This window comes from Zootoca vivipara, chromosome Z2 (assembly GCF_965207765.1).
Source record: "Zootoca vivipara chromosome Z2, rZooViv2.hap1.1, whole genome shotgun sequence".
Taxonomy (NCBI): Eukaryota; Metazoa; Chordata; class Lepidosauria; order Squamata; family Lacertidae; genus Zootoca; species Zootoca vivipara.
Window position 1 is genome coordinate 22,465,130 of NC_142585.1, and position 22,951 is coordinate 22,488,080.

General features: G+C 44.9%; 1 protein-coding gene across 1 annotated transcript; it reads right to left on the bottom strand.

The window, feature by feature from the left end:
* Positions 1–1,500: 1,500 nt before the first annotated feature.
* Positions 1,501–22,600, bottom strand: TBX22 (T-box transcription factor 22). The gene is made up of 8 exons (XM_035133817.2): positions 22,431–22,600; positions 20,835–20,982; positions 15,648–15,749; positions 12,477–12,651; positions 11,425–11,589; positions 9,987–10,051; positions 8,197–8,282; positions 1,501–3,179 (listed from the first exon to the last, which is right to left on the bottom strand). Exons 1-8 carry the CDS (start codon positions 22,576–22,578, stop codon positions 2,566–2,568), a joined length of 1,503 nt encoding a protein of 500 aa, XP_034989708.1. The 5' UTR covers positions 22,579–22,600; the 3' UTR covers positions 1,501–2,565.
* Positions 22,601–22,951: the final 351 nt, after the last annotated feature.

Here is a 22,951-nt window from a genome sequence, read left to right on the forward strand (position 1 = left end):
ATAATGCCTGGAGAAAGGATGGAAAGAGGTATAGGGGTTGGGTTATATGTAGAAATGTCTGGCTTTTGCATGGCTGAAATGTAGCCTACTGTACAAAACAGTGAGTCGTGCCAGTTGCCCCTCTGGACCCACCCCACTACTGGCACGTGGACCTCTAAAGGTTACCTGTGGGGGAATCTGGCCCTTGGGCTTGAGAATACCTGCAATGGATTAGGACCAACATTAAGAATGTGATTGGCCTTGCATGCCTGCTTTAAAAAATAAAATAAAATAAAAAATAAGCAGTAGCTGTGGGAAGATCCAGACTACAGTGTGGAAGGAAATTGGGTTTAACCATTTGCCCTTGTCACAGTCTTGATCTGGACAGCACACCTACAGCTTCTGTTCGCTCCTGGAGGGAAACTGAGGAACAAGCCAGACCATTGGTCTATGTAGCTCAGTAGTCTATCTGCTCTCCAGAGTTTCAGACAGGAATCTGCCTTAGCCCTGCTTGAAGATGTCAAGCCTTTTAAAATGTGAACAAGGCTGTATTAACACCACTGGAGGCCCTGAGCATTGAAAAGATTATGGTGCCCCACCATTTGTAATCCGAAATGAAAACAATACTAAACTATAAAACAAAACAAAACAGATTTATTGCAACGCACAACAGGATCTGATTTCCTGGCATTATTTCTATCTACATTTGTAAGAATGCCCCCAGGTTCAGGTGGGGATAAGTAATAAAAAGAGAACCAAAATAAAAATGGAGGGGGGGTTAAAATGTTGGAATTTGATGGGTCTGCTTTTTTGTGTGTGCCTCTGCTGTTTTGGTGCCCTGAGCACACGTTGGCAACACAGCACTGAAGGAAAAGCGTGTGTACAACCACTAAGTACTTTCCCTCCACCACCAATGCCCCAGTAAATATCTGCCATGCTCAGAGTGGGAGACTGAGTCCAGAATGGGACTCTGGATACCTGCCCCAAAGTCCTGTCCTGACAGCACCACTGCCACTCCCACAAATACTATTCAGTGAACCAAACTAAAGGCACATAAAAGGACCAATCACATGCTTCATGTCATGTCTAGTTTGTCCCTCTGTTCTCCGGGTGGCCAATTTGTGTTTGGGCTGGAGCAATTCAGACCACAGATGTGAGCCAGCAGGACTGAAACCTCCACCCAGAATATCTCCCTCCATGTATTAGATGGAAGTGTCAAGAGAAGGGTCCCAGGCCCTTCAAGTGTCCCTATTTTCCAGGGACGTCCCTGATTTAGAGAAGCCATCCCAGTTTCTGGTTTGATCCCAGAATGTCCAGCTTTTCCTTAGGACATCCCTATTTCCATCGGAGAAATGTTGGAGGGTATGGGGTTCCTACCTAGATTTTTCCCTAACATGCTAATTTTTTATGTGCAGGGCACTTTTTAGAACATATATAAAGAGAAGCAAATAATGCAACAGCCTCTATCTGCAACCTGAACTGGTACAACCCAGACTCAGATTAACCACCTGGAAATAGGCCTATGACACTGAACATGGAAAAGGTTAATAAACAGTTAATACCAGTAGTGATTGGAGGCAGGGGGGGAGATTGAATGGGACAATAGTCTAAGTGCTTTGCTCAGAGAACTGGAAGAGGGAGTTGGGGACAGGAAGCATTGAGACATCAGTCCTTTAAAAGATCCATGATATCATTTTGAGTATGCCAAGATATTCTCAAAATAACTCTGAGGAATGAGAAAGGCACAGAGTCTGGTGAAAATAACCTTCGGATCACTTTACACTTCAGTAATCTCATGGATGCTAAAATTTTGCTGGAAAGTGCTTTTAAAAAAATAAAAATAAAAGAAAGAAAGTCCAACCTACATTTTACCCAAATTCTTAAAATGACTGAGTAAATTAGCAATCTCAGCTTCCCCCCTATTTCAGTATCTTTCATGTTTTGCGTAGTTATTATGAAGACAGATGGTCCCTTGAGAAAATCAGTGAGGCGGCTTGGGTAGAGCTCGGCCACAATTTCTCAAAATACTTGTTTTCCGAGGGGAGAGCAAAATTCTCAGTGGTTGTTGTTTTTTTTACCCTTGAGCCTTCCCCCACAAAAGGAGGGTCATTTTGTCAAATATTCACCAAATAGTGTCCAACCACCACCACCACCACCCCCGCTGTAGCCGCCACCTTCCCAGAGATACAGCAGAAGCTACTTCCCATCTTCAGCGAATGATCCTGCATCTCTGTTTCTGAGGCACAGCGGAAGACACTATATAGTGTCCAGGCAGCCAGGACTGAAGCTCTGCTATTGATACACTGCCAGTAATAACTGTGAGCCACCCTCCCGCAACCAACAGTTGACGGATTTTGCCCTTCCAGTAAATATTTAGCAAACTCCACTCCCTAAAAAACAACAATCATGCAGAATTTTGCTGCCATAGAGAATCTCAGGATGCCAAAGTTTTGCGCTCAACTCATCCAATTATGGTCCACTCCCTGGTCCACTGCCAACAATCCATCAGCTTTTGCTGATGAGCCAAAGCCGGAAGCTCTGCAGAGTTTGACATGTCACTGCTTCTGCGATGTTAAAGGAGTCCCATTAGAGGCAGTGGTTAATTGCAGAAGGCCAGGGAGAGTGGTTGCACCTGCTCTCTCTGAGAGGGGATGGAACACCGTCGTTCGCTTTGAAATGTCCTGTTGTGTTCATCAGCCTGGATGGCATCGAGAAGTTATAGCCGTAGAAACCATATGGAGGATGTAAGGCACAATTAAGGGCTTCCTGGGTAATGGGACTTGATGGGAAAATGTTTCCAGATGCATGCAAGCCATACAGCATATGCCCGGCAGAACTGGGCCCTTGGGGGCTTGCTCCATTTAAGTCTTCTGCTTTGCCACTTTTGACGTTGGTTATGCTCAGAGAAGACAGTGCAGGCATCTCCACCATGAAGTGAGGCAAAAGGGGTGGGCTGGAAGCATTTCCCAGTTTAGGATGGCTTGGGAATATCAGCGATGGCTGTCTTAAAAGGCTGGTAGGGCAAATCTTGTAGCAGACGGGGAGGCCAAAGTGGTGGAGGTAAGATTCCGGGCATGACATTCTGAGGTTGCTTGCTGACAGGTGGAGTGTAGGAGGAGAGCAAGAGGGGGACAGAAGAGAGCTGAGAGGAGATGGTGTTCCCCCGGGGGGTGTCACAGGGGAAGACCCAGGACTTCCACCTACAGTAAAGCAAGGAAAATTGTGTGATTAAAATATTTCAAAAAGAGAGAGAGATTTCCCTTTCTCTCTCTGGTTCCTCCCAGATTGTTGCTGTTTGGAGGTGGGGTTCGATCACATACTAGAAAATGCATCATGCAATAATAGAGACTTAGGAAGGTTCTGCACAACAATCCTGCATCTCCCAAAAAGTCAGACTTATCCCAAAAACCAAAAGTGATGGGAAATTGTTCTGAGAAGTGCGGGATAACACTTGCTTTGATGCAATGTCATCTAACCTCTCCAGAAACAACTAGAATGAATGTTCTTTAAAAAGGGGGGGGGGAAGCAATGGGCATAATTTATTCTCCATGCAAACAAATCAGAATGAATGCTCAATAAACAAGCCATCTTGCAGCGTGCTCTGTCTTTTTCTGTGTCTCTTTCTCAAATGCTCAGGATATCCAGTGGCAGCAACTTCTGGGGCTACTACTAGGAATGTCCAGTTCTATACTCTATGCCCCAAAATATAGCCCTGGTGCTTTACAGGTGCTTCATGTCTTAAACCACCAGGGCTATAGTTTGGGGCATTTCCGTAGACCAGCCTTGGGAAACCTCAGACCTGAAGGCTGAAGGTGGCCCTCTGTATCTGTCCCTCAGGACTCTCTCCAGATCATGCTCTCCACTCTCCTTGGGTGCTTTTGTCTGGATGAAATGTTCTCTTGAATTGGGACAGTGCCTCTTAGGGTTCCTATAGTCCCACTGCATTCTCCCAGGCAGGGGTGCCAACTTGAATAAAATATGGGGGGGGGCAGGTAAGCCACATAATCGATCAAATGACATAGTGCATACACATGATTTGAATGGCAATGCCCATCAACTTTGGGGCCCCCAGCTCCCTCAAATATCTTACTGGGGGGCAAAGAGCCCTAGGAGTTGGCTCCTATGCCCCTAGGGAAAACTTCTATTTAGTGCTCAATTGGAGCATGCAACAATTTTCTGGGTTGACATTTGCTCCAAATTAGCACTAAAGAGTGCGTTTTCCCTGAGAAAGGAGCAGGGCAAGGAGGAAGCACATATCAAACAAAAAACCACTTGGACCCATGCTTTCTAGGTACGGGTCAAGTGGAAGTGTGAGTGAGCCATAACTTGCCTGGTTGGAGGATAAAAAGGATTGTGGGGGGGTAGAAATCTCTCCATTTTGTGTGTTTGGAAAGTGGCCTACTGAATCAATTACTCTCATCTGTTGCTCCATGCACTTTTGCTTTTGGCCCTGTCCACCACTGAAACATGGACCCTGGAAAGTTGTCCATGACTGAATGTGGTTGTTGGGCTTAAAAAGGTTCTCTACTTCTGCTCTAGGATTTAAAGAGATCCCAAGTATTGGATGACTCCACCCAGGTTGGCCATTGACTTCCCTCAACAGGAAGAGCTAAAGGGACTTCCTGTTCAAACACAAAGTTTGCCTGAGCAATTGTTTTTTCCTCTGTCTTTTCTCCTAACCTGCTGGCTCCATACCCATCAACTGCCCCAGAAAAACTGGGCATCCCATTTTCTCCCACAAGAGCATGGCTGTCATTTTGGTAGCCTTGCTCTGTCATGATTTTGGGCCGAGATCTCACCTGGGGGTTGGGGGGTTGGGTCTGTGTTTGGTCTCCAAAGGTATGAAAACTATTAGCCTAACTGAAATGATGGTGTGGCTGAAATTGTAACACTATTTGACAGAATGATAGAAATTCAACTAAGAATTATTTTCTGCAGTTGGTTCGTGGTACCAGTTTTTGAGGGAGGGAGGAGGTGAGTGCCATAATAAGTTCTCTGGCTGTCCTTGTGCTGTCCCTCTCTCCACACACACACACACACACACACACACACACACACACACACACACATTATGCCATTTCCACACTCTTTTGGAGAGAGTTTAAAGTGGAATGAATGTTCCTTGCAATCAAGCATGTGTAATTATCTCACCAGAATGTAAAGCTGGGTATTTATCCAGGCTGCAAGCTTTGAGCAATTTAATTGATGGATTAATGAGCAAAATCTTAAAAGGGGGCAAATCCCCCTTTGATTAATCAGTTGGGCTCAGAAGAAGCCAAAGACCTAGGATTCTCAAAGGACAAGCTGCCCGCAGGCCCCAAAGATGCAACAGCTCCGTCTTTGCTAGGCTGATGAAAAGGAACTGTTAAAATAGCATATCCTCCTTCTACTTGGCATCCAAAATCAACAAATGTCTTAGCTTTCTAAATGAAATTATTGCAGAATTATTCAGAATGAAAAGAAGGACCCCAGGCAACTGAAACTCACTGGAACTATGTAGCAGCATAGTAGCTAAAGCCCCATGGAACAGAGTGAGACAGGACCTGCCTTATTATGGGTGAAGCTACCCTTGCGCCTGGTGTGAAGGCGCCAGCTGTTGAAAAATGCTGTAGCTAGAGTCTAGCTGCTAGACTGTTGGTGGACATAGACTACTGCCAACACATAACTCTGGTTCCTAAAAGCTCGCATTGGCTGCCCGTATGTTACCAAGCCAAGTTCAAGGTTCTTGTATTAACTTACAAGGCCCTGAACAACTGGGGTCCACAATATCTTTAGGACTACCTGCTCCCTTATTTCCCTGCTCAATCAATGAGATCCCCTTTGGTGTTCCCCACTGGCCCCCAGATGGACAGCTCCTAACTACCAGAAGATGTTAAATCAGTGGAGCGGGTCCAAGCTTGTGGAACTCCCTCCCTAATTAAAGTTAGAAAGGCACCCTCTTTTCTGAACTCTAGGTGCATGATGAAGTCCCCCTTATTCTAGCAGGCATTTTAAGTTAGAGTTTCTGCTTGGTTCTATGATGATTTATTTGGTTTTGTTTCATTCCTTGTAAGGTTTATTTTTATGTACACCACATACAAATTCTAATGATGAAGCAATATGTAAATATCATAAATAAATACATTTCCAGTGGCAGATACTGTTGGGGGGTGGGAAAGGGTTGCAGCAGTAAAGGTTGGTCCACTTGGGAAAATGAGGCACTGCCCCACCAACCTCAGACTATCCCCAATAACCAGTGTAGTGTGGATTCAGTGAATAGTAGGGCAAATGGGAGAAAATTAGAATTACTTGGCTCTGCCTCCACTTACTATTGGACTCCCTGGCTTCCACCTTGCCAGTTCCACTGGGCACCAGACACCACTAAGTGGCTTCTGCCACTACTCTATTACCCTTCCTGAACCCCTCTGCTGGAAATTAGAGTTCTTTTTGCAACAACTGCCACACACAACATAGGACCATTGGTCCATCTGCTTCCCCAGGCACTCCATCTGAGACCTTCTGCATGCAAGGCTATGACATTTCCCTAAATGAGCCTGCTTTCCTTAGGGGCATTGAATGAAGCTCCCTGTTGTCAGGGTTGAAATGAGATTCAGCTACCAGTTCAGTCAGCTTCTGTGCATAGGTAGTGGGAACACTATCTCATCCTTTGCCTCAGGCATCAAAATACCTTGGGCTGGCTCTGCAGTGAGGCTGACCCCTCTGTAAACAGGCCTGCACAAGGTTGAGCAATGAACCAGAAAGCCCTTCAATTCAACTCTTGCCTCTATCATGGATACATTTGGTGGCCTTAGACAAGTAACTCCCAGTCAGTCCCTCATGAGGATAATCAGGCAGCTGTTGGGGGGGGGGTGTCTTAGTGTTCTAATGAGACCCATCACACTGACCTATCTCCATTCATTCCAGAGTGGGCAAGGGCTGGGGACTGCCATTGTGTTTTCCCCAGTGCCCTAGACCAGGCATGTCCAACTTTCAAGAGACTGAGATCTACTCCCACTATTTAAAAAACTGGCAGTGATCTACCAAAGTTGTTGAGCTATTTTTAGGAAGCCAGAGTTGTTGAGCTCCCCCCCCCATTTTTAGGGGGGCGCAAGATCCACTGCGATCTACCATGATCTACCGGTACCATGATCGACCAGAAGATCGTGAACTACCTGTTGGACATCCCTGCCCTAGACCATTGGTTCTTCTTGTTTCCCAGGCATGGAACTAGATTCTCTACCTCCAATCTATGGTCTTTCCAAAGGAAATCTGCTTCTTCTTAAAACAGTTTAAAAGGAAAACTCCCTCTGTTCTGCTCTGGGTTCAGGCTTAGCTATGCTTAGAGTAGACCTGATGGGGCTCAAGTCAGCCCAGCTCAGCATTATATTGTTGTGAGACATGGTATTGGTCAACGTGGAAGGTCCCTTTATCAAAAGCATTTCATGAGCATGCTGACATACAGCATTAACAGAAATATAGGAAACTGCCTTATACCAAGACACATCACCAATCCATCTTTCTCAGTATTGTCTGTACTACCTGGGCCTGGCAGTACATCTCCAGGGTCTCATACAGGAGACTTTCCCAGCCCCCTCTCAAGAAAACAGGGAGTGAAACATGGACCCTAATCCTAACCTTCCCTGGGGCAGGGAAATGGCGTTTTAAATAATTTTAATTCTCTAGCCCAGAAAGTTAAAAGCCAAATTTGCATGGCCTGTTAACAAGCTGATAATCAAATGCCTGGCCTTTAGCTTGGAATCAGCCTGATCCCCTCCCTTTCTTTCCTTTTCCTTCTGTGATGGAACCCCTATTTGGGGACTTCCCTGGCTTTTTTCTGGCCCATATAGGACCAGACTGGATAGTTGGCCTTGGTAAAGATTTGATGTTTTCTCCCCCCAAACAGTTTTTGATCTGGGCTTCCACTGAAATGAGGCTGCATTTTAAGTTGTATTTTAATCCTGTTTTTAAGTTGTATTTTAATCAATTGTTTTTATACCTTATGTTAGCCGCCCTGACCCTGGTATTGGCCGGGGAGGGCGGGGTATAAATAAATTGTTGTTGTTGTTGTTTGTTGTTGTTGTCGTCGTCTTTACTGAAAATTAGCTTCCTTGCTATCCCAGTATTCAGGTTGCCAAAGCCTCCAAGGAACTGACTGCACTGAAGATGTTGAAAAGCATGCCACTGTTGCTTAAAGTTCAGCATAATGATCTCAGAACCAATGGAGAATTCTGTACTTACCCTGACTTTCTGCACCAAAAGACTTAAAATCCAGGGTAAGTGATGGTCTCCACGGATATGATTCCAGAAGTCCATCCAATACTCCTCTACAAAGCAAACCACAGACATCAGCCTAGCACTTGCATGGGAATATGTTCTGAAGGCTGGTTCAGATATTGACAAGTGGGGTACTGTTTAGCAGAGTCACAGCCATATAGGAAATGGCAAAATATCCCTGCATCACACTTTCTTTCTTGCCCATGATCCTAAGAGACCAAGGCATACAAAATAGGATATTGTTGAGATTATCAGTGTGTCAACCTACCAATGACTATATACCAAAAGTTGATTTACACACACACACACACAGAAAATGAAGGCCTCAATTCTGATAGGGGCAATCCACATGCAAGTTTCCACACTAGGAATGCACTCCTTCTCATCAAAGGGGAGTACAAGCGGCTCAGTCGCACCGGGTGTGGAGATTCTGGGGCATCGCAGAAGGCGCTGCAACTATGAAGTTCAATGGAAGGTGAGTGATTGGCGGAGGGCACATTGGATTTTGTGCAGGGTGCCACAGTGAGAAGCCTCTGCATCCAGCAAGTTTGTAGACAGGAAGCAAGACAGTTTTATTGCACTAAACAAACAGATGTAGTGACATATAGCAAAAAAATAGTCTGCAAATAATCTAATTTGGCCCTCAAGAGGTAGGGGGGTTGTTTTTGGAAGGTGGGTGTCTCAGAAGCTCTAGTGAGCATGCAGTACTTCCTGGGTGGCTCTTGAGATTCTGGCAAAAATATATCCTATTATGCACATGAAAGTAGTAAAGGTAAAGGGACCATCATGCTTTTCTATTGGTGGTAATTTTTCTTCAATCACCTGAGAGCTTAGGTTGAAAGGGTTAAAAAGGTAAAGGGACCCCTGACCATTAGGTCCAGTCGTGACCGACTCTGGAGTTGCAGTGTTCATCTCACCTTATTGGCTGAGGGAGCCATGTACAGCTTCCAGGTCATGTGTATGTGACACATGAATCAGATTACAACCGATTAATCTTTCTTTCTTTGTTTAATTGCTTAGCTTAAAATGTGCTCCAGTTTGTTAACTTAAGGAAAGCCTTGCAGCTGGATCAGACCAAAGGACATCTGCCCCAGCTTTCTGTTCTGACAATGGCCAACCAGATGCCCGTTGTGGGAAGCCCCCAAACAAGACGCAAGAGTAACATTCTCTCCACTTGTGGTTCTCAGCAACTGGTATTCAGAGGCATAGTTTTGAATATTAGAAATGAAATATTGTGTAAACTGCGAGTAATAATGACCACTTTAAAATAGGAGTCTCTCCTCCCTTTCTCCCACATTGGGTGCTTCCTGCAACACCCATGGGGGCATCAGAAAACAAGGCGAGGGGTTGGACAGAGGGGGTTTGTAACTATTGTTTTTACCATGTGCAAATATTACTTCATACGTGTTTATGCAGCTTAATAGCAAAGCAGACTCTAAGTATTTTAGAAAAATAAGAGATGAAACTGGAAAACTGCAATATTATGTACCGTAATAGAAAACTACAAGGCAAAAGCATATACTACTCCATTGGTTAACCGATTATTACACTGAAACTCATACTATCAATTAGTTAGGATAGCCTTCATGGATCGGGTCCTCTCAAGATGTTTTGAACCACAGCTCCTCCCACCAGCATTTTCTGGGGCTGATGGGAGTTGTAGTCAAAACATTTGGTGATCACTAAGCTACCAAGGCCAGACTATGATGCCTTTAACTAGTGGACAGCCCAGCAAATAAATGGTAATAATTTACCTGTTTCTTCCAGGATCTCTAAACCCTTTAGCAAAGGGATTCCGGTCAATCTTCAGTTTTGTTATCTGTGGACATTTCACAGCAAAACAACAAAGAAAGAATTGTTGGAGTGTTGTAAGTAACTCAACACCAGAATGGCAAAAACCTAGTTGGACAGAATGTCATTCATTTGCAGGAGAAACTTGATTCCATTCACACTTAAAGGCAAATCTATGAAATCTGCACTTTCTGAAACAATATGAAAACCTAACTACAGTCATCCCTCAAAATGCACATTTACCTGAATTTTGTGTTGCAGTTCTCCAAACAAAGTTTTTTAAAATGCATATACTAGGGGAAAGTGCATAAAAATAAATGTAGTAGTGAAAAACACATTAAAAATACATTATATTAAGGGAAATTGCTTGCAAAAATGTGTACAAAACAGCATGCAAAAATATGTTTGCTGGGAGAAAGTCACACTAAAATTCTGGTTGATTATTCTTTTTTTTAAAAAAATGCAGATTGCTGCAGAAATGCGGAGAAATGAATTTAATATTGGATAATTGAAAAATGGACAGAACAAAAGCAACAGATCCTTCCATCCCTACTCATATGTGCTCAATGTTAGAGCAGGTTTCTAAGAAATTATCACAATTCCCCTACATAGATATAAACATGAGATTTTCGTGGTCACTAGAGTCCATTCTGTGAGTTTTGTGGAGCACTTTCCTCAGTAGGGGGTTTTAGGTATACATGAGTGTAGGGAGAGGTTTATAAATGGTGAGAACTTGGGAGGCCATTGTTCTTCTGCTCATTGAGTTTGTTCCACTCCTCTTGAGTCCCAGTTTAACTAAAAATCATTTGTTGGGTTAGAATGTGTTGGATTTGCTACACCTTTGAAGTCATTCCTTGATTGATTGATTGATTGATTGATTGGAATTCATATACTGCTAATATCTTTTAACCTCTAGGTAGTTCACATAAAATAAAATATGCATTTAAATTATCAATTAAAAGTCAGATGTAAAGTCAGATATGCATTTAAATTACCAATAAAAAGGTGATATGTTATCTAGTTTAGAGGGTGCAGGCCAAGGCTATGCGTGCTAGGGATAGGTGAATGTATCAATTTCAGTTTCTCTCAATTTCTCACTTTTCCAGTGTTAAATTCAGTTCTCCACCTTTCCACATCAGCTTGTATTTCTTAAAAATGAAACTCCATTGGGATTTTAGTGTGATTTTGTCCTAATACACACATTTTAGCATGCAAGTTTTCTTAATGTACACATTTTTACAGAGCAGCTTTCAATAATATAATGCATTATTTGTGTGGGTTTTTTTAATGCACCAGTCCCACTTCAGGGGGGAAAAGAAACTACCTTAATTTGCACAATTCCAAATTCTGAAGAGAAATGAATGGAAGTACCATTTTGGAAGCATATCTTAAGTAACTTGCCTGCTGGTTTTGATAGGCTGTGACAGTGGTGAATTCAGTTTCTTTAAATGAGAAGGTCTGAACGCCTGCTGCTGGCAGTGACTGGATCTGGGACAGATCAAACCGGGAATCCTGGACAATGACATGGACTCTTGGCTTGTATTTGTGCATGGACTGCAAAATAATCTGTAAGAGAAGACAGGCAAATGTCTTTAAAAACCTCAGGTCTAGGGACCCAGTGGTACTATATCTGGCTCTTGGGACACTCCCACCCCTATTCTGTGCCCTCCCTGAGTGCTTTTGCTTGACTGGAATGTGTCTTTGAACTGTGATAGTGCATGGGTGGGTGGGTGAAAGGGTGCATGGAAGCCTCTGGCTTTTGCATGGCTGAAATGTAGGCAATTGCACAGAGGTAAGAATCACATCCATTGCTCCACCCACTTTTGCCCCTGGCCATGCCTACCACTGGCATGTAGCTCCCAGAAATGGAGATGTGGCCCTTGGAATGAAAACGTTTTCCCATCTCTGGTTTATAGCGTCAGTACTGATCCAGGTTCTAGGGGAGGTGACCTTGACAACAGGGGTGGTAAGTAGCTCCATCATTTGATCTTTTTGCCCTTATGTGACCAGAGCAGGACGAGAGGGACAGGTATTACAGCACAAAGGGGCTCCAGTTATGCATTTTCTCCTATGTGGTCCTTGCATCACTGTGGCGACTTCATGGTAGAGGAACTCATACACTTCACAGAGACACAACTTTCTCTCCCTCCCTCGAGAATTTCTTAAATCCCAGTCTGCAAAGCATGTGGGGCTATGACTCTGAATGTAATAATGCTGAAAGCTAGATGGACTAGCAACTGCCTAATTGATTGTGGGTTTTGTTTTAATTGGCATGAGCTCCCCTAGAAATTTTGGTACAATGAAGAGTGCCATATACAATGGTTTCAAATAAGCACACACATAAGGAAGTTTTAGGGTAGCCCTAAATGTTATTTCTTGTTCCAACAAGAAAACTCTGTCCATCCCTCCCTTCTTCTCCCGTTATAGCAGTGCACCCTCCAATCCACACCTACATGCCCTTTGTCGTCCATCTCATTGTTGGTCAGTTTCACTCGATCAAAGCTGATGATCTGCCTCATCCAGGTTTCTCCAGAGCAAGGGGAATCTGGGTGGATGTAAAGTCGGGGTGTGATGCAGGAATGGTCTGTGTTTCCAGCCACCATCCACTGGGAACTGTGGTAGACATACCTTCATAGGGGACAGAGGTCACGAGGTTAGGAATCAGCAGAACAATCTGTTGCAGAACCCACATTAAGTCCTGTACTTGGCTTCTCAACCACACATCATAAGCACATTAGATGCACCTTCCGGATCAGAACAATGGCCTGTAGGAAACCCATAAACATTCTGGAGCACACACCCCAAAAAAGTGTTATGCCCACTTTCTGGGTTATGCAGAGTTCACATGATTGGCATCTCATCTTAAGGGACCCTGTCAAGAGCCCTTAAAAATGGAATGCTGACGACATTCCTTCACCTCTCACTACCCATTCAAAAGGCTACCTTTTTATTACATTTGCCACTTCTTTAAACTGTTTTTTTTTTTTTTTGGTAGCCTAGGATTCTTTTTCTGGTGTAAAGAGAGACCAAGAAGCTCAATGAAAAAAACACTAAGAACTTCACCTGATGCTACCCTCCAATATCAGTTATTAGCAGCAGATCAACTCTGAGTTGATCTCTATTAAATACTAAATCCTATAGTTACAGTTTCCTCCCGGATCTTTGTATTCTGGGGTCCTGTGAAATGTGCACGGAGTTTGGGGGCATTGCCTGTGCCTCATTATAAATTCAGGGCTCCTTCAAAGGGATTCCAAGGAAACTAAACTAACCAGGTGTGCAGTATCCCCAGTTTCTTAAGCCTCTATTTCCTTGCTGGACACTCAGCGGGACCGTAACTGGCTCGCGCTCGTTAGGTCTCAGCCTTCTGCCCCGCCCCCCCCTTCCGCCCTATACTCTTACCCCTGCTTTGCCCACAAAGAGATTACGGTTCTATTTAGGATTCAACGCTTGCAAAATCGCTTACTGAAATTCACTCACGTCAGTTAGGAGGACAAGGACGGGTATCTGAACCCTGAGTATATTTCTCTCTGCAGCGGACATCTCATTTTTTATTTTTTATTTCACCTTTAGAACACCGACAGAAGGACCATATGCATGCACTCAGAAGTAAGGCCCAATGAGCTCTATGGAGCGTACTCCCAGGCAAGGGTGTAGGCCTATTAGCATCGCAGTGTTAATAATCCTATTCTTTTGTTTTAGGTAGTAACTCCTACTGAACTCAGGGGACTTTCCTATGTATAGGGTTGCGCTGCGAAAGCAACGACAGAGCAAAAACGCGCCACATATTTAAAGCACGGGTTCGCAAAGAATCCTGGGAACCGCAGCTTTCCTCTCACAGAACTACACTTTCCAGCCTGCTTTTCATATGTGCTGAATATACTAAATATGCGGGGCGGATCTTCCCAAAAGGAACACCGAAACTGGCATTATTATTATTATTAAAGTATCTCTGATTTCCGTGAGCGATTTAAACACCATATCCCGCATTGAAACCTTTGGGACGTAACACGCTCACTGCTGCATTAGCTCAAGACTCCTGCTGCTGCCTTTGAGCGAAAGGCAGCCCCGGATCTCAACGTGCCAAATTATTGTCGAAGGCAAGGCTCCCTGAGGTCCTGTGAACTGTTTGGGGAAGGGCTGTAGCTCAGCGGCAGAACGTCTCTTTTGCCCCGGCATCTCCTCCTGGTAGGGCTGGGAATACTTCCCTGAAACCCGGGCGCGCAGGCAACAATCCTGCTCAGTATGGCAATTTCCCGTGTTCCTAAGAGGTACTGTGCTGTAGAAACCAATGTGCACATCGTCTCCCAGACCAGCGGTGGAAGGAAGAGCACGGGATGAAAGTAAACTGGAGTGTGGGGTACACAACTTCTCTCTGACTGTGGCATATAGAATCTCACGCCAGGGGACGCGGGCCCGCCGTGTGTGTACGTATACTTCTTTACGCAGATCTGAAGTGTGTAGCGCATAGTTAACCTGCGGAACCCCCTCCCTCAGGAGGCACTGGCAGTGATGGCCACCAAGTGACTTTTTTTCTATCTTTTTCTTTTTTTTAAATGGTTTAGATAATTTCATGGAGGACAAGGCTGCTAGCCTCGATGGTTTTGTTCTACCTCCACGATCAGGAGCGGTATGTATCGGAATACCATTTGCTTGGAACTGCTGCTGTTCTCAGGTCCTGCTTGCAGGCTTCCCAAAGCCCCTGAAAACAGGATGCTAGCCTAGATGGGCTATAGACCTGAACCAGCAGGCTTGTCTTACCGTATTATGGAGCCTGAAGGAGTTTGCTTAGGCTGCAGTGTTGACCGCACCTACATGGAAGTAAGCCCCACTGAATTCAGTAGGGCTTACTTTTGTGCAGACAGAGGACTGCGCTTTAAGAACTCGCATTTAGAACTGACTTGGATCTTAGCTTTCTGTCAGCAAAGGAAGAGCCCTGCCTACAATCTGTTTTTGATTGCTGTTTTTCAGGCGGATTTAAAATCAGTTGGAATTAATGGGGGAAATATCTCTTTGGGCCCAGATACTTCAGAGTATTCGGGAAGTCGTAAATTCGTGCAAACAGCGAGCTATTGATATATTTTGCCAATGGGTCAGAAAAGCTTAAAAAAGAGGAATCGGTTTACGATTAGCCTACTCCCCATAACTCCAGCACTGAGTGATTTGGGGAGACGCGGTTATTTCCTAGAAGGAGGGGGCGGGGAGGGGCGGAATCCTGCTGAATATGAGAAAATAGGCATAAGAGCGGACTACGGTTTCTCATGTAAGTTGATGGTCATATTATGAATTTGGGAAGGGAGCGGGGGAAGTATTTGAAGAGAATAGGGAATCCTGCATGATGTGCATCTGCTTGCTTTAAAATGGCTTTCAGGCCTACTGGGGTGGAGGGACATGTAGGAAGGAACCATCCTGTAACTGGCAGTTGAAGCTGGGAAAAGATGCAATGTGAGGTGATGCTACCATTTGCGTATCCCTTTCTGTGCTGGTTGGGAGCTGAAGGCTCTGACACAAGCAGGAGGCAAGTCGTCATCACCTCCTGCTGAAGTCATCCGCGAATCAGAGCGTGCACGTGTGAACTGACCCTACATCTTGCTTAGCTTCCAAAGGAGAACGGTCTCGCGTTTTACCTGTATCTTTTCGAATCGACCGGCACCACGTCTATGGCGATGTAATATTGCTTCATCGAATCCAGACCTTTCACTTTGATTCTGACCGACGGAAACATTCTCCTGCGAGAAGCGTAAGAAGAGCAATAGGTTTCATTTGGCATCTAGTTCCTTGGTTCTTTTCTTATCCCGCTCTGTCTCCACTGCTCAAGGCTCATCGCGCAACTGTCCTCAGCCATACCTGAAAGGGATACCTGCCGCTTTATGAGCCCAGGAAGTCTCAGGCCGCCGAGCCTCTTAGCCGCCGCCAGCGTTTCACGCCGCCAGCCTGAGCGCATTCCCTGTGACATTTGCAGGAGCACTGGAGTTTAAGGGACACACCGTTCCCTTTGCATTGCAAGGCTTACAGCCGATGGGACTTGCAAGAAATGGGCATGATCCTGTGCGCGCTGACTTGGGAGTAAGCCCCGTTGAACTCAATGGAAATTACTTTCGAGTAAACATGAACAGGTTCCGGCTGAGTTTCCCTCTTTTGCTGCTCCCGCTAGTATTATCACCCCTATTCCCAGTCACATCAGAAGGGGGGAAATGATCTACTTTCAGATGTAGTAGAATCAAAGAATTGTAGGATTGGAAGGGACCCCAATGGTCATCTAGTCCAACCCGCTGCAGTGCAGGAATCTTGTTCACCAACCACAAACCTTTTGGTTAACAGCACTGACACATTGCGCCACAGAGACCTGGTAGAAACCGGCGTGGAAGTAATAGTTTGAACCCTTCCTAATAGTAATAACATAAATAGCTGTGGTGTTACGCAAAATACTACTAGAAGTAGTAAATTGCTGGTTTCTGTCATAATGAATAAGCCCGATTAAAAGAGTTTAGTATTTTGTTTCGTTTTCCAAAAGCTTTCTAAATCCGTGAATGCGTGTGAAGTCATTCAGGCACCATTATCAATGCTAAACCTTAAACATGCTTCGTGGGGGAAAGGATCCCAACCACAGCAGCGGTCCCCCCCCCTTCCTCCAACAGATTGTCAATAGGACCAGACTGTTAGTTTACCAAGCCTTGGGCTGCGCCGGAAAGGAAGGAAGGAAAGTCTCAGAAGGACCAAAGACCAAGGGAAGGAGAGAGTGGGGATGCAAGAGAATGTCGATGTGCTAGCTCCGTAGAAAGGTTTACTGTACCAGAAAAACAAGTTTCCAGCCCAGCAGTGAGGAACAGAGAGCCAGCAATGGTGTAGGGGTAAGAATGTTGGACCAGGACTTATCAGGGTTTAAATCCTCACTCAGACATGAAGCTCCCTGGGTGACCTTGGGCCAGTCACCATCTTTCAGCTTAACCTACATCACAGGGTTGTTGTGAGGATGAAATAAAGAAAAGTTAGGATGTGAATGTAACCGTCAATAAACATGTCAGATGTTCCTGAACTATACAACTCTCACTGCATCTGACTGTTTGTCATGGCGGCTGGGGAGACATGAATTTAAGAAACACCTGGAGGGCCACAGGTTCCCTATCCTCCTCTAGCCCCCTAACAAATGTGTCTGCAATCCTATACTTGAGGTGTGTTCACATTACCATTTTAGAAGGCCGTGAAGTTGTTACAGTAACATACACACACCCCTTTCAATGGTCTTTCTCCTCTCTCCCTGTTCACATCAGTAGGGCTTCATAGTGTCACATTCGTTTTGTTTGTGTACACACTACAGGATGGGGGGTGTATTTACCCTGTGCTAGAGATAAATTAGGAAAGGCTTGAATGCTCCAACCCATATGAATCTGGTTTAAGGGAAAACGCATCAAAAAACCAGCTGTGCTTAAAAAAAAACAACCTGCAGGAAACATGTGCATTTTTTTTATAATGGCCTGTGTGAACATGGCACAGAAATCTGGGTAAAAACCCAAAACAGTGAGTGCACAGTAATTGAGAGTGTGAACACAGCCTTAGTTAGCTAGGAGTGCATCCCGTGCATTCAATAGGGCTGTTATCTGAGTAGATTTGTATAGAATTCCAGTGCACCTCTGCCTTTAAGGCACCACAGAACTCCTTACCCCATGGACCTGGCTTTCCAATGCAGTGCTGAGGTCAAGGGTAGGAGGAGAAAGGCATGGATGGTTTCCCACATTTTGAAATAAGTGAAGTAAAACATATTGCCCACTGCATAGCAATTTTCTGAAGACCATTCCGTCTGCACCTGCTATTCAGGGCAGAACCTTTTATTGCCCTAGACTTCAGGGGTAGCTAACATGGTGCCCTCCAGATGCTACTGGACTTCAACTTGACCATAGGCGCCATGCTGGCTGAGGCTGATGGGAATTCTAATCCAACAACATCTGGGGGCACTACAATGTCTTCCCATTGTTTTAATAATCTTGCAAGGGATGTTGCATGAGGTGGGAAATGTATACATTCTGACTTGGCCAGGAATTTTTACTGCACTCTGACTTCTCACAACTCTTATCTGTTGAAGATGAGGCTGTCAATGGCTACTAGCCATGATGCCCATGTTCTACTATACTGTCTGAAGCAGTAGCCTCTGAATACCAGTTGCTGATAATCACAAGCAGGGAGAACTCTGTTGCACACAGGTGCTACTTGCAGGTTTCCCAAAGCTTGAGATCGGACTGGGCCCTTCATATTTTCTTATGACCTTCATAAACTAATCTCTCTTCCTCCCTCTCTCTGCAAAGAACTGCAAACAGCAACTGGGTGCACAAAGTTAGCAAAAGCATTTAAAGCCATGCATTTCATCCATCTAGCTACTGAGTGCCAAAAACGCTAGGATCTTGAGATTTGGAATTCCACAGCACACATCCTCAGGCATGGATGTTCAAAAACATATTTTTAAAAGCATCTTCCTTCCTTCCTTCAATGACACCTTACTGGTGACATGGTCAGCCTTCTCTCTAGGAAGGCTTATCAGAAATGTGTTGTGTCGCTTTCTGACCTTATAGTAGAGGGCAGGTAAGAAATCAAATAAATCAAGTACTCAGAAGTAAGTCCTGCTTGGCTTAAAGGGCTTACTCCTAAGTAACCATGGACCGGATTCTAGGCAGATCAAATTCATGCACAGGTTTCCTCCAGTAGTTAAAAGAAAGGACACCTACTTAGGAATAGGTTGCCTTGAAATGCCTTGACATCAAACGAAGGATGTTTAGGATCCTGATGTTAGCTCCTTCTTAGTGACATGTCACCCAATTGTACTAACTCAGTGGCAGAGCACATGCTTTAATTTTTGGTATCTGCATTTAGAACCGGGGAAGATTATCTTTCTAAAGCCCCGGAGAGCTGCTGCTAGTCGATGTAGACAAACTGACAGTGTGAGGCAGCTTCTTCTGTTCCTTTACGGCTTCACTTGGAAGTAAGTCTCACCGAGTTCTTACTCCCATGTAAAGTACATCAAATTGCAGCCTCAAGCTTTGCCTTAACACCTCGGCCTTGGTGATAGTGACTCGTCATCCTCTAATTAATGGAGCTCCGGTTTGGGAATCGAATATATTTAATGGAGAAAAGAACCTGCAGAAGGATATTATAGTCATTTCTCTTGATCAGCGAAGGATGAACTTGAGAGAGGCGGTGGTAAGAGAAAGAATATCGTGGCAAGACATTGTCTTTTTATCGATTCAGTGTTGCAGTTAACGTAATTTTAGACTCTGGGTTCAATGGTTTACAGCCCTCCCCGCATTTAAGGAAGGGAATACAGTATATTTTACTTCCTTTTCACCAAAACCTGCTAAGTTGGCCCTGCAGCGCTTGCGAGCCGGGGACTTGAATAACCTTTTATGTAAAATTATCTTAGAAAATCGCTACTGCATTGTCGGTGCGGGAGACTAGTGATAGGTTTTACGCATATCACAAAATCACCATAGTAAAGTCCTCGGCCACCGAATTGGCTCATCAGTTTTCTATCTCTCACTCTCCCAAATCACGATCTTACCAGGATAACCGTTATTAAGGAGGAGGTTTTCGTTACAGAATTTATTCCAGGTCCTGAAGAGAGGGGAGCCTGCAGTATAGATGGACAGGAGCAAACGATAAACATATCTGCCTGTGCTTTCCCCATCCCCCGTACTGCAAATATTTGGTTTGAAATCAGGAAAACAAATTATCTTAACTCTAAGCGTTAGGGGTGCGCGTGTGCTTGTGCGTGTGTGTGTGAAGGAATTACCCTCCAAGATTACAAGGAGCTTCGGTTCAGGATTGAGCAAGGACAAGCACACACCCGCGCCTCTAGAGAACTGGAGCAGGCAAAGTAATTGTTAGGGTAGATGGAACAACGGTTCTGAATTGTGATTTATGTAAGGCACTTTCAGACTTTCCTGTATCCCTTCGCCTTAGCATGGACGGAAATTCTGCCTCAGATATTGAGGTGCTGAGTTTAAAAAAACGTAACCTCTGGCAAGAAAGGTCCCTTGATTTCCCCGTTTCGTTTTCGTTGGAAATAAAAGGGGGAGGGGGAGGATAGCGACGCCTCTCCCTGAGTTGTGGGGAGAACAGTCTCCGTTGTTAAAATAAGCTTCCCCCACCCTCTTGAACATAGTGTGGCTTACTTCTGAGTAAGCATGTCATTTGTGCATAGTATGAGCACGATCCACCCCGACCAAAGCACTCTCAAGATCAATCAGTTACTTTCCAGGAGAGAGTTGAGCAAGCGCTGAATTATTCGGCGTTGAAACCGGTGGGACTTGGAAAGTGTCCCTCAGAAACAGGATATTAATAAGAATGAATGAAAGGTCGAATGTACCAGAAACCACCCGTGTTTGTTAAAAGAAAGAAAAAGGCCTTACAGTACAATCCTATACATGTATACTCTGAAGTAAATTCGACTCAGCGCAGTGGGGCTTACCTTTCTCCCAGGTAAGAGGGTATAGGACAGCAGCCTTAGTAATTTACTTGATCGAACCCACAATTCCGTGAGCGCACAGACTTCGGACCATGCTTTCCTGTGTAGCCTAACTACGTGCTACCGCGAATGTAACGTGTGAACTCAGCCGGGAGAAAACGCTGGTTTATTGGGAAGGGTAGAGCAATCCTGTGCATTTTTAGCACAGCAGCTGACACACCGGCAGGCACAGTCGCTAACACGTTACTGGAGATTTAGAGTGCTATCTGAGGGCAGATCGCGCGCAGCACACGCATACACACAAAAACAAAAAACAAAAAAAAAGGAGAGAGAGAGAGAGACATGAAACCAGATGCCCTACCTGCCAGCTTTGGTGATAATCATTTCAGTGCCGATTTCGTGAAACCTCTTCCACAATTCCGAACCTTGCAGGTCCACTTGGATCGCTCCGACCCCTTCTCTGGTTTCCTCCGGGAGGGAGCCCGCCGTTTCTCCCTTAGATTTCTTTTCTGGGAGGAAATAAATGCAAGCGGGGTACGGGGACAGAACTACAGCGAGTGCCCGCGGTTTGGACATGCCATTGGGTGGCTCGGATCGGAATTCATGCGGAAGCTGCAGGGATGAGTTGCGAGAGTCATTGAGAGCCATTCGTTTTTAGGAAGTGCTCTCAAATATCCACTGGAAGTCATGGAAGGATTTTCTAGGCAGAGTCTTTGTAAGCGCCGATAATTCCTATCGACTGCTGGGAGGAAAATCAGATGGCACTCGAACCTGCTCCATCCACACTATGGATTTAAAGTAGTTTACCAGCAGCACCCAGGAATCTTGGGAACGGTAGTTTGTTAAGCATCCTTAACAAGCTACAGCTTCCATGAGTCTTTGGGGGAAACAGAGTGCTTTTAATATGCTTTAAACAGATAGTGTGGATATTTTTTTTTTTAAAAAAGAAACGATTCAAACAATTGCACGCACGCACACATATGACTTATTTTAGCTCGTTCCTAGAGAAATTTTGGGGAAATAAGAGCTCGCAAGTAAATGTGTGGAAGACGAGAGTGTAAATCCGGGGTGAGCAACTCTCGGTCCCTGCAGGTGCTATTGGACCGCCACCTTCCATCTGCTCCAGTCAGTCTGGTCAATGGTCAGGAATGATGGTAGTTACATAAATAACTCATTAAATAACGATGGGGAGGGGATTTCCTGTCTTCCGCCGCCTCTGAAGCAATTACTTGGCATTCAATTGAGCGCTAGGTGTAGTTTTTCACTGCAATTGGCCTCTCTAAATTTCATTTGAATTGCACGAGTTTAGAGGTTATGCCCGGAACAGAACACAGATCACCCACAGGCCCCAGATTAATCGCTTTGTTCTTCCCTAGGTGTAAAACGAGGCTTTGCTCCATTCCCTTTTGTAGAACTGGGAGCACGGCTGAGCCCTATTCACATTTAAGAATCTTAAATTAAAAACTTACAGTTCAGCACTTGGATTTGGAAAAGTACACCCTCGGCGCGCGTCCGCCTTCATTGTACAAAGTCCCTGGTTATTTTACCCTTCGCTTATTCAACACAGTCCTAACTTTTTTATTCGGGGCAAGCGTTATTGAAAAGAGAAGAGGCAAGTTTTAGGGTGACGCCGGGCAAATGAGGAAATAAAATAAAGAATATGTTCCCCTGCCATGCTTTTCTTAAGGTTGTACCAGGGAACAAACCCTATCAGACACAGAGGGAGACTCAGCTGAACCGCGAAATCCTAACTCAAAAGTCAATTATTTTGGATTAAATGGGAGTTTGCTCTCGGGGAAGCTGGGGCAGGAAATTAGGACTGAACCCTTTCAGGCTACAATTCTAAACGCGCTGACCGACTTCCGAATAATGTACTGTATAGCTTTGGACTGCACGATTCGGCGGCTGCCGGACTATCACTGCAGTGAGAAGAAAGGAGAGAGAAGAGCGACTTTACCTGGCGCCTGGTTTTTCCCGAAAACTGTCTTCTCGGCTGCTTTCTCAGCAGAGCGCTCCTCTTCTTCCAAATCCAGAAGTTTGCGCTTCCCCGAGTTGCCCACTAAAACGTCCACGGAGAAAGCGTGCGCCCTGGAGCTCAAAGCCATGATCCCCGTTCCAAATGTGGAGTCTCTTTCTTCTTTTAGAGAATAAAATAAAGAAAGATAAGGAGGGAAGCCTTCCTTCTTTGCTTCCTCTACTCCCACTTCAACGACTCCCCCCTCTTCAAAGCCGAAAAGAAACTTCAGCCCAGCTCAGAAGGGCTTGTGCCTTGTGGCCCGATCAACCCCCTTCCAACGCTTTGCGCAGCATCCTAGAGAGTGAGGAAATATATCCAGCTTCCCAGCTCCATCCAGGATTCCTAATGGCTCTCCGAGGGAGCGACTAGCAGAAAGAAGACGACATTTCCACCCCTACTTTTTTAAAAAGGTGGTGGTAGTGGGGGAGAGAACAGAGCTGCCTTCTTTGGCAAATCCCAGG